This window comes from Gopherus evgoodei, chromosome 2 (assembly GCF_007399415.2).
Source record: "Gopherus evgoodei ecotype Sinaloan lineage chromosome 2, rGopEvg1_v1.p, whole genome shotgun sequence".
In the NCBI taxonomy this organism is placed as follows: domain Eukaryota; kingdom Metazoa; phylum Chordata; order Testudines; family Testudinidae; genus Gopherus; species Gopherus evgoodei.
Genome location: NC_044323.1, coordinates 162,342,094 through 162,353,717, shown reverse-complemented (window position 1 = coordinate 162,353,717; position 11,624 = coordinate 162,342,094). Strand labels below are relative to the sequence as shown.

The window sequence follows — 11,624 nt, the reverse complement described above, 5'->3', positions numbered from 1 at the left end:
GGATGCCTCCTGTGCCAGGAGCACTTCCAGCAGCACAGCGCTCTCCCAGCACCGTGATGGATACTGGGGAAAAGCTCAGCAATGTGACAGTGCTGCTGTAAAAAGGGTTACTCAAGAGGACTCTACTGATTTATAAAAAACAGTATGGCACAAGGTAAACCAGACTGAACTCAGGACCAAACTTTGACCTCAGGGCATGTTATTGATGTGAATTTCTCTGCCCGGTTGAAGAAGAGACACGAAATTCTGCTTTGAAACTGGGATGTTGTCAAAAAAGCATTTTGCTTCCTCTTATTAGTTAGAGAAATTCAGCTATTGTCTAAATGTATGCCCATTCTGGAGTGAAGAGAGAATTCTATTTTCTAATGGGATCTTAGTGAAAAGGAACTGGTAGGTTTTTTACAAAACTAAAGCAACAAGCAAAAACGGAGTGAAATGCCCTGGTCTTCTCTCTCCTCTTTGTTCTTCTGCAATCTCTGTGCTTTCCTTCTCATAAAAGATTTAGCTTTATATTGTCTCTCGTGACACTTCACTTTCAGTTTGCTGCTGTTAAAATCAGCTAGCCTGTCTCCATGCTCTGAATAACTTTAATTTGCACTTATTGCACTGCAAAGTGTCCCAAATAAAACAATTCACCCTTCACCTCCACAGCCTCCTTTTCACAAGTGCCACACGGCAATCACCCAGACTAAAATCATGAGCTTCTAACAACCAGAGACATTGCCACCCAAATCCAGATTCCCTCTCTGGGCAAAGTGTAAAAGCAGAAGCCACCAGCAAATGCACCAGGATGAAGGGGAATTTCAGGATCTGACCATTCTCAGGCCCTTGGGAAATGATCACTCAGGCCACATTCCAGTTTGGGCCAATGCATAATGGGGAAGAGTTTTGAGAGGTAATTAATCACCTGCTCTGTGTGTCTTCCCATCACTTCCTCATTAGAGGGAGGAGTTGCATAAGAATAGGGACCATGTGGAGACTGTAGAAGGTTTGACAGCTCTGGACTCAGGATGGAGGGAGTGTTGACATCAAAGGGTTGCAAGCTAGAGCCTGCTCAGGGAGCCTCAGGTATATAGTGTCGATAGGCAGCAGTGAAGAGGAAAGACACTCAGAGAGCCAGACAGCTCTGGGTGTTGAAAGGAGCCAGAGGGAAGTGTAAGAAGCTTAGTTCAGAGAGCAGCAGCAGCTATGCCACCCAGGAACACATGTGGCTTGGAGCTGGTGTGTTGGGCTCTCATTCTCATGCAGCTGGGCACGTCAGAGCGGACTGGTCTCTCACAGCAGAAGGATGAGCAGCAGTTACATACACCAGGACCTAGCCCAGGGCTTAAGAATTTGTCTACAGTCCGTGGCTTCCGGCACCCACACCCTGCTCTCCGGTACCCATTGTACATGATGCAGCTGTACAGATCTCTGGTTATTGGGAATCACCTTGGACAGCCCACCATGGAGACATCAGCACTGCAGGAATCTGACTCAGTCTTAAGCCTTGTGGCTAGAAGTAGGTGATGTTCCTTTATTCTTTTTCTCTCTTTTTTTTTCCTTTCTTCCTTCCCTGTGTTTCTAGCTTGCCCTAGGACCTGGCTTAACAGCAGCAATGCGGTGATGGGGGTTGAGCCCACAGGTTTGTCAGTACCTCATTGAGAGATTGCTGCTTATCAGACTCTTCCCTGTAGGGCGTTGGCTAATCCAGTGCTTCTATCCATTGCTTTTGTGGATTGGGACCCCAGACGTCTGTGAAGAAGGGACCCCATGGGGACCCAATCCACATCTGTACTGTTTTGACATCTGGCAGGAACAAGCTTGGGCATTAGCCAGTTGCTGTTTTGTTAATGGGTGGCATGTGGGGGGAGAGAGGGAGAAAACGTGGAGTGGGGAAGCGGGGGGGGGGGAGGTGTCTTGCTCTGAAGGGGTCAGTTCTGAGCCTGGATCCTGAACTCTACAGTGGGAGGATGCTTGCCCTGGCTTCCCCTGCCAGTGGTTGAAAAGCTAAGGTGTTGCCCTTGGTATCCACACTTTGGCTGGCAAGTTATTTGGAAAGGCAAATCTTTGTACAGCGGAGTAGGTCCCTTCCTCGTTCTGCCAAAGGCCAGCATGGGATCAGGGAGATTGGCTAGTGCCCTTAAACATGCCAGTGTTGTCTCAGGCTGTAAAGTTAGCTGGGTGCTATTGCAGTATTTAGGGGCAGAGTGCAGTGATTTTAACTAACTGCTTATTGGATGCAAAGGAGAACATGGACACAGCAAGGAGAACAGCCCCTGGGGAGGGTGAAGGGAGCAGACCGTCTAATTCACAAGGCAGTTTTCAAAGCCTTAGCGCACAGGTGGGCATTGCATTTCTCACTCCATTTATGGGAGCCCTCGGCCTGCCGACTGCAGCGGCAGTGGCCTCAGATTCTGAACAAGACTGTATGATGACAAGCAAAGCCTTTAAAATAGCTGCAGGAGCAAGCATGGCCAGCTCCAGGAAAGTTTTAAATAATCAACCATCTAGCAAAGTTACTAGAAGGAAGGAAACAGACACCCTGGCAAACCTTATTCTAGTGCTTTGGAATAAGGGTGGGGATTCTTCCTATCAGCATAATTCCTGTCTTCTCCACTTGACTTTATATTATTAATGCTGTAAATAACTGAAAACAGGGAGCTGTTTCAAAAGCATGTACCCTAAGCCACTTGGGTAAAATTTGCAAATTTTACCCAATAGCAACAGCATGAACAGCATTAATGAACAATTCTATCAGGAGGCAGTGTGGGGTAGAAACTAGACCCCTGGGCAAGGACTCAGCACTATTCCCAGCTCTGCCACTGCTCTGCTGAGTGACCTTGGGCAAGTCACTTTACTGCTCCGTGCCTCAGTTTCCCCATCCCCTTTGCAAAGGGTTTTGAGAATGACTGATGAAAAGCACTAGGTAAGAAGTAGGTATTTATGCAGCACTCTGATCCTCTGGAAATGAATGGGCTATCAAAGCCTAGCCTGGCTGATTGGTGGATGCTACGGTACTTTACATTTTCAAACAACCCAACAAAAGTAAACTACTTAGGCTGGGATTTTCAAAGGCATCTAAGTACATTAGAAGCCACAATCCCATTGAATTTTAATGAGATTTTGACCACTCATTCCCTTAGAGGTTCCTTGAAGACCCCAGCCCTCATTAATTGTAGGACTGTGTTAATCCGTGCTATGGGTCAGGGCAAGCTGGCTGCAGCCCAGTTGGGGTAAGGTGGAAGGGATGCTGGGAGAAGCAGCCGGTTCATGTGGGGAGGAGTCACACTTTGACCTCCTGTAGAACCGAGGGCATAGGATTAGATCTGCCCCTCTTGCTGGGGGTATAACCATCATTTAGTACTAGTGGGGTGCATTAAACTCTCAGCTGCTGCTGCAGGGCTGGTATTGGTGAGGGAAGGCAGAGTGCAGTTTGGGGTTCATTCCTGCCATACTTCCTGGCTCTGGAATGGGGCAAAGCATCCCACACCTGGGGGACATGACCATTGTGACAGCGAGAGGCCTGCTCCCCCAGGCCTGGCCTATTGCTCTGCCCCCCTGCACCAACCAGCAGGACTTGCCTTCGTGGGCTTGGGGGGGAGGAGGGCTGTGTGAGCAGGCACAGAGCAGCTGCACCCCCAGAAGCTCTAGGAGGCATTGTGCTCCCAAGTGCTCTCCTCGGGCACTGCAGCTCTGCCCGCCCCTCACTGCAGTACCAGTGCACCGTGGGCAACCCCTGGATTCTTTACAGTCCCCAGAAAGGGCTGTGGGGCGAATGCTTTGTGCTGGGCAGGTCCGTCACCTCTGGCATTGTGTTGGTCTCCTGCAGGTTCTCTCCAGGCAGGGGATCACTGGACTCTCTCTTTTGACATGACCTCCATCTCCAGCAGCCATGAGGTGAGGCTGGCTGAACTGCGGGTCCACCTGCCGTCCTTCCCCCAGTCCCACAATGTGACGGTGGACATCTACCACAGCCATGAGCACAAGTGCCAGGGCAACCAGACCTGTGTGGACAGGCTCTTCCTGGGCACCTTCACCAGCAGTCCTGCTGTCAGCCACTCCTTCTGGAGAGTGTTCAACATCACCAGCTTGCTCCAGTCCTGGCTCCACCAATGGGTGGCCTCTGGCAACAGGAAGCATGCAGATGCTCCGGGCTCCCAGGGGCAGGAGAGGGGAGAGAGGACCAGGTCAGACAGCAATGCCACTGGATCAATGGGTGTGCAGAATTCCAGTGGCTCCAGCCAGGTGGAGCCAGCTGTGTCCCATGGTGTGACGGACAAGGTCCTGCTGGTTGTCTTCTCCAAAGATAAACCTTCAGCAGAGCCCTTCCGGGCATCCACCCTCATCAGAACTGCAGAGACCTCCAAGCATGTCATGATTGACAACGCCTCCAAAGAGCTGGGGAACCGCCGGCACCGCCGGAACAAGCAGGAGAGGCAAAGGATTAAAATGGCCGACCTCTCCACCCCAGGCCTGGGGGAGGAAGGCAGGTCTCTGTGCAGGAGGGTGGATATGATCGTGAACTTTGAGCAGACCGGCTGGGGAAGCTGGATTGTCTACCCCAAGAAGTACAACGCCTACCGGTGTGAGGGAGAGTGCCCAGCGCCCGTGGATGAGACCTTCAAACCAACTAACCATGCGTATATCCAGGTAAATGAAGCCTCTTCCTCTCTGCTAGAGCAGAGGTTTCCTGCAGAGGTTCCCTGAACTGCTCCCCAGCATTACGGGATGAGCTGTCCCCTGGCTCTGTGCAGGGTGTGGTCTGCTGCGCATGGAGATTACAGTGAAACACAAAAGAATAGTGAACAGTTTCCCAAGTTACGTCTCATATGAACTGCTAAGCCAACCACAGCATCCTAGAACCAAAGACATTCAAAACGGGAAGGACCCATTAAGTCCACGTCCCATCCTAAAGCCACTGCAGGATTGGCCACTATGCTTTTTAGTGTATGGTCTAGTCTGGTTTTAAAATATCTCAGTGCACAGGGCTTCTGCCACCCGAACACATTGGGATGAATTAAAACTGGGGTGATAGGGAGGTTCTCAAGCAATCACTATCAGCTGGCCTAAGCATCACCGTGAAAGCAGCTCCTTCATGCCACAGGAATATCAATCAGGCCCTGCAGCCAATGGGGTTCTGTGCAAGGGTTGGCTCCTTTACCTGCAGCAGGTCCTATCCTGGGAACATTGGTGCATCCAGGTTATTTCAGGGCCACCCGTACTGTTCTTGAGGGGGTACCGTGCTCTAGGGGTGACCTCACCGACTTCAGCAGGGCTACTCACGGAGCAAGGACTATTTGGGGGCGTGGGGAAGCTTTTGTTTCGTTTGTACAGCTCTTTGCACAAGGGGGTCCTGGTTCATGGTTGGAGCTTGTGTGTGCTACTGGAATTGGCCGTTTAGTGATTTTGAGAGCATGGCTAGAGAGGACTTGCCAGGGCTGGATTCCCAAAGGGCGGGTGCTCAGCACTTTCTGAGAATCAGGCCTATGTAAGGGGTCTTAACATCTACAGTCACTAGACTTGTTGGCAAACCTTGGCCACAGGCTGCATTGGTACAAGCCAGGTGACTAATGCCTTTCCCTTTCCCAACAGAGTTTGCTGAAACTGTACCAGCCCAACCGGGTGCCCTGTCCAGCCTGTGCTCCAGTCAAGATGAGCCCCCTCTCCATGCTGTACTATGAGAAGGGGGAAGTCGTCCTCCGCCACCATGAAGACATGATCATTGAGGAATGTGGCTGCAACTGAAGCAAGCTCTTCTCCTCTGGGTGACAGAGAACCTGCAGCTCAGCGATGAGCATGGCCAGGCTACCAACATGAAACTCAAGGCTTGTCCCACCCTGGGGGTGGCAGGGAATAAGCCCTGTGGAGCCAGGAACCAATCCCCAAGCATCTGAAGTCTAAGTGCTTATAAGGACAAAGGCTCAGGTCATCACCCACCCACCGATTAATACTTGGCAGGGATCAAGCTTCCCGTATGGTGCTGTCCTCTTGGGATTCTGACCTGGCCTTTCCATGCAGCCCTCACTAGAGAAGGCTGAGAAGATGACTGAGGAGGATAAAGGCAGGGCTGTGGGAAATGCACAACACTCCCCCTTGACATTAGACCCCAGCCCAATGGGAGAATCTGGGAAGACAAGCTCTGCAAGGGGAATTTCATGGATGTTTTCTTCCTCCAGCAACCCGTGCCGCAACTTTGTCTGAACTGGGCCAATGCTGACCAGCAAAACGTACTCTCAGATGTAAATAATTCTTCGTAATGTTCTGTGAATGTTGTAAATACATAGATTTATATTTCATGCATATAGGCCAAGAGATTTTTATCGCTACTTTCATAGTAGTGCACATGGAGTTTGTTCTGTGCACAGTCACCAAGAGAATCATGTAATTCACAAAGAAGGGGAGGTCAGAGCACCTAGAGGGGTGGCAGAACTGCTGACTAGAGCTGGGAATTATTATTATTATTTTTTTTTTGCACACAAGTTTTCCAGCAAAAAAAAAAAAAAATGCAGCGTGCTAGTTACTTTCCTTCGTATGGGCTTTCCCTTTTCTACATGTTGTATTATGTGTAAAAACCAAACCAATAGGCGTTATCTGCTCTGCCCTTGTCCTCGGGGGTTGTGAAAGCACTGTTTCCTTCGGTGTCTGTATTTCTAGACACTGCATTGGGAAAAGGTTCTAGTCTGCAGGATTTTTGACGTGAAGCATCTCTTTCAAAAACGTTAGGAGCCAAATTCTGCTCTCAGTGACAGAACCGCACCTCCCAGCGGAGGCACCCAGGAGGCAGAGAGCAGAATTTGACCTTGGAATGGATAGAGCCATTGAGAATGCCACTAGCTCTGTCTCCTTTGTTACTGTTCATTATTGTTAAACATTGCAAATGCGATTTGTTTTTCTTCCATGTATGATAAATGTTCTGGCCCGTTATAGTCTGGCTGAGAGGAGAGGCACAGGCATTTGTCTTAATATTTAATCACACTAATGATTGAGATTTTCAAAGCAGTCTTGGGAATTTAGACACAATGAATGCACGGCATTCTTTTTATAATTAGTATTACTCTGGAACCCCATCGCACCAGGTGCTGTACATACACACACTCCCTTCCCTGAAGAGTTTAGTCTAAACAGACAAGGGTGGCAGAAAGGAACTATTGTTATCCTCACTGTACAGATGGGAAACCGAGGCACAGAGCAATTCATTGGCTTCTCCAAGGTCACACAGGGATTCTGTAACAGTCTCAGGATTTAAACCCAGGCCTCTTGAGTCCTAGCCAACAACTTAACCACAAAACCATCCTTCCTCTCAACCCCTGCAGGGCTCACTAGTAACCAGAAACAGCAATAGGGTTGCTATTGGCAAGCAAACTTGTTGTGAGTGTCATGGAGGTGCAGAGGTCTGGATTGGCACAGACCTGACTCCTCTAGACTGAAAAATCTCAGCTAAGCTCATGTTTCCAGCTTCTTCAGTATCCCTTTATCTCTAAAATCTAACTCACAGGTGTTAAAGCCATGATAACTACACTATGATTAAATGACTAAACCCACAATTAAAGGTCTTTTGTTGTATTATTGACCAGTAAACAAACTGACATATTTAAATAAAATGGTGCCTGGCACATTCCAGTATCATGCTTTGTTTTCACCATTGCAATTGCTTCTTTGGCTTTAATCTCCATTATACCTTCCCCTTTCACACACGCTCTCCCTGTACTGCCTCTGTGCTTCAAGGCCTCCTGGGGAGGGGAGCTCCTGTGGCAGAGAATCCCTTACCGTTCTGCAGCACTGATCCCATCCCTGGCGGCAAAGCAGAAAATGCTTGCTCCTGCAAAGGCAGTGAACATTCCTGAGCAGCAGTGGGGGCCCCCAGTACCATTGAGGATCAAGCCACCAGACTTGCCAAACCCATGGGGAAAAAAGAGCAGAAATTGGGTTTGTTTTTGGCTTAATTGGCTTGTGAGTTGCATATTGGCTAGTTTTTGGCTTGTAGCTTGTTTGGCCTGTAACTTGTTGCTTCTTTTTTTGATCGGCTCCTGAAAAGCAGGGGCAAAGCGGGGTGGGAAGCGGGGGCAAGGGTGGGAGAGAGTCAGGGGTGCACAGCAGGCCCATCACAGTCCCAGACTGCACAGTGGGAGGATCTAGTCACATAGAGAGTTGGGGTTCTCAGGGATTGGCCTGTTTCAAAATGGGATTAGCTTGATTTTTTGGTTTATTGTGAAAGTCAGGGTGCTTATTTACCCTGTGAAAGTTGGCAACTATGCAAGTCACAGAGTACCAGGGGCTGACTCCCCACAGCAGATACAAAGAGTTCTCATTTCCCCCCAGTGGGATCCTGGGGAGGGTGGATTGGACCCCAATGATTTGTCTCTTGCGTGGCAGGGCTGAGCGCTCAGCCCAGAGGCAGGTAGCCTCTGCAAGCCATTCATGCTCTCAAACATACCCGAACTAATGAACTCCAGAGCCAAGCAGCGAGTGCAGCCAGGTATTGTCCACACAGACACAGCTCTGAAATCCTGTCTTGGGAACAGCCAAACCAGGGTTCTGCCCACTCTGTTAGCTCCCCAGCGGCTGGCCTTCGGGCCACCAGCAGCCACTGGAAACTAGAACAGTCCTCAGACTGCTCTAACTTATGACGGGGAACCAGCTTAGCCCAGGGAAAGAAAAGGATCAAGGCAGGCAAGCCAGCTGAGGGTAGGGCCAATGTGTCCATGCTGAAATCCTTTGACCCATCAGCAGCCTGCAATACCATAGAGCTGGGCAAAATTTTTCCATCAACACTTATTTTGGGGGGACAGAAAACAGCTTTTGCAACCAAATGGAAATTTTTGTAGAAAAAATTATTTTGGTTGTCATGTTGTAGGAAAAAAAACATCAAAACAACCCACAGAACTCAAAATTTCCATTGTGAAACACTGCAGAAAAAAAGTGTTTCCATTTTTTGATGAAAACCCCCAAAAATTCAAAGGCAATTTTTGACAAATACAAAAAATGTTTCATTTTCATCATACAGTTTTTACAAGGGAAAATATCAGCTTCCCAACAAGTTCCAAATGGCCCTGCATGGGGGGTGTGGTTGGTTTGCTTGAGACTCCAGAGGGAGTGAATGGTGGTGATGGTAGGGGGGCTTTCACTGGCCTCCTTCCTACTTCTCAGGTCCCAGAAGATGGTAAGGTGGCATTTGGGCCCCTTTGATTAAATAATATGTGCATGTGTGCACATAAGTGCATTTGAGCAGGACACACTGATAGCTGAGGCATGACGTAGTTAGACAGGCTTTGTGAAAGACGACCAAGCAGCCCAATGAAGAGGGACATGGGCATGGTGGTATGAGAATGAGTCAGGAGAATGGTCACTGGCTGATTCATAGATCACCTCTCACTGGAGGACAAAGCTTGTGAAACACCTGCCTCCTGGGAAGGGAAGAGCTAAATGGATCTCTCTCTCTCTCTCTTTTCTCCCTATCTTAAAAACCAGGAAGAGATTCCCCCAGTTACACAATTTACCCATGTCCTTCAGTCTCACATCTGGGACCTTTTGGATAGTGGGGATGTGGTTATTTGTGTAACAAGAGAAAGCCCCACCCCACTCCCAAGGAGTCATGGAGCTGCAGCCAGACTCCTAAGGCACTGCTATTCACTACACAACCTGAACACATCCCTGAGCAGGTCCATCCTGTGCACTGAATGAGGCCAGGGGTCAAGGCAAAGCATAGCATGTGATTATGTCATTAAAGACTGGACCATCATGCATACTTACAAGGGGCTGAACTGCATGTTGCAGGTCCTCGGGTGAGTCACTGCCTCACACCGGGCCTCAGTTTCTCTCTGGGTAAGGTATGGAGAATGACATCTCCTGTGAGTGGTTTGCTAGACAAGGGCAGAGCATTTGGATTGCAGAGAGTGAAAGGGAGAGGTTACTTCTTCCATGCACAGGCTGGTCATGACCTGAGTCTGGAGGTGGTGGTGGTGGTGGGGGTCTCTGCTTTCTTTGCCTAATGATTTTTCTTTCCTCAGACATGTGTTGGTGGCAGCCAGCTTTCCTGCACAGCATTCCTTGAGCCCATCTGTCCCTTGTCAATAAGTCTCCAGCAGCACCCTGCCCCTGTGACATTCCTCCAGGGCCAGGGTCTCCCCCCCATTTTAAGGATCAGGGAAGTAAGAGATAAAAGAAGCCACATCACGACTAGGAGAAGGTCACATTTCCAACAGGCGCAGGTGGTGAAGCCCGACTGCATTTCCTGGCTGGACAGTTCCCACCCAGCCCATCCCCAGGGCAGGGCAAGGCAAGGCATTCCTCAGTTGCTAGCTGAAAGTATCTGGAGCAAGGGGACCTTCCCCACTCCCCAGGGGAGACTAGCCCACAGCCTAACCTGGCGCAATCCCTGCTATCCAGCCCTGTGTTTCTCCTTGCTCAGGGTGTCCCACCTGTTACTGAAGGACTGTCTGACTTTGGGGAAGTTTGCAACTGATGTGACTCGTGCTTCCCTCACCATCTGCATAGGGCCTAGAGGACCCCTCCTCCCCACCCCAAGAGCTGGCCTGGCCCGGCCTGGCCCAGCGCTGTCATGCATTCCCTCCAAGAGCTAGATGCCCTTTCTGGGAGTGCAAATCATGCCACCCCCCTGGGAATGGTGATGATCGCATGCAGGTTCCTGTTCCCTTGTTGCTTGTCATGCTCAGAGCATCCCTCTCCCCCAAACCACAGAGCTAGTGCTCATGGAGCCCCCAAAGAGCAAGCCCAAAGGATTCTGGGATGCCTCCCAGGAGAAGCCAAGCATGTCTCATGTTGGGGCAGAGGTCGAGAAGCCCTTCCAGAGTCCCCTCCCTGCTGCAGAGCCCTAGCAGCATGAGGATTCCACATTCCCCAGCCGCCAGCATGGGCTTTGGCCTGATTAACTCCAATCCACATCCAAGCCCAGGGATAAACAAAGCACGTCTGGTTCTCACAGCAGAGGCCCTCCTCCTGGCATTGATCACCAGCGCTGCTTACATATTCAGATGGCATATCCTGCTGAGACCCGCCAGTAATTAACAAGCCACTTGAGGGTCATTTGCAGGAGCCATTAAACTGTTCCAAAAAGGGGGAAAGCCTTGCACTGTGCTAATGCCAAACATGAGTCACACGCCCCCAAAATTATAAGGCTGGTTTAAAAAACAAACCAGGAACCTGGGGGCTCTTTTTGCCTTCTCAATGTTGAGCCTTTAAGGGTTGCATTTCCAAGGTTTCACGTGGGTACTTTGAAAGCTGAGACTTTCCTACAACTCCGGGAACTAAGGCTTTAAGAAGAACATCAAACGCTGGGAGACTCAGGATAAAATCTCATTGATCTTGCTATGCATGGTGCCTACTTAAGGGCATAGAGCTCTGGGGCTTGCACTATGAATGGGACCTAATCTTTGTTAGCAAAAAGCTTTGCAGCCCTTGCGAGCATCAGCCCAACATACATGTGCTGTGTTAAGGAGAAACATAGGGACGCGGCTTTTGTTGGAAAGAACAGCAGTGCAGTGAGACCAGGCACGTTCTGGCCTCTGGACCCTACATGCCCGGGAAGTTTCCATTGGCAGTACCAGTTATAGTGTTCCCTGCCTTTCAAGCAGTAGCCATGTCTGTGTCCTGAGGTCAGTGCTCCTTGTGAAGGGCAAGTCCTG

The 11,624-nt window shown here is 49.7% G+C and overlaps 2 protein-coding genes across 2 annotated transcripts in view; one reads left to right on the top strand and one right to left on the bottom strand.

The window, feature by feature from the left end:
• The window catches only part of EIF4EBP1 (eukaryotic translation initiation factor 4E binding protein 1), a 36,932-nt gene that overhangs the window by 1,672 nt on the left and 23,636 nt on the right, over positions 1 to 11,624 (bottom strand). The window lies entirely within an intron of this gene.
• Positions 972 to 6,423, top strand: LOC115646400 (nodal homolog 2-A-like). Its single transcript, XM_030552173.1, has 3 exons — positions 972 to 1,501; positions 3,812 to 4,632; positions 5,575 to 6,423. Exons 1-3 carry the CDS (start codon positions 1,189 to 1,191, stop codon positions 5,725 to 5,727), a joined length of 1,287 nt encoding a protein of 428 aa, XP_030408033.1. The 5' UTR covers positions 972 to 1,188; the 3' UTR covers positions 5,728 to 6,423.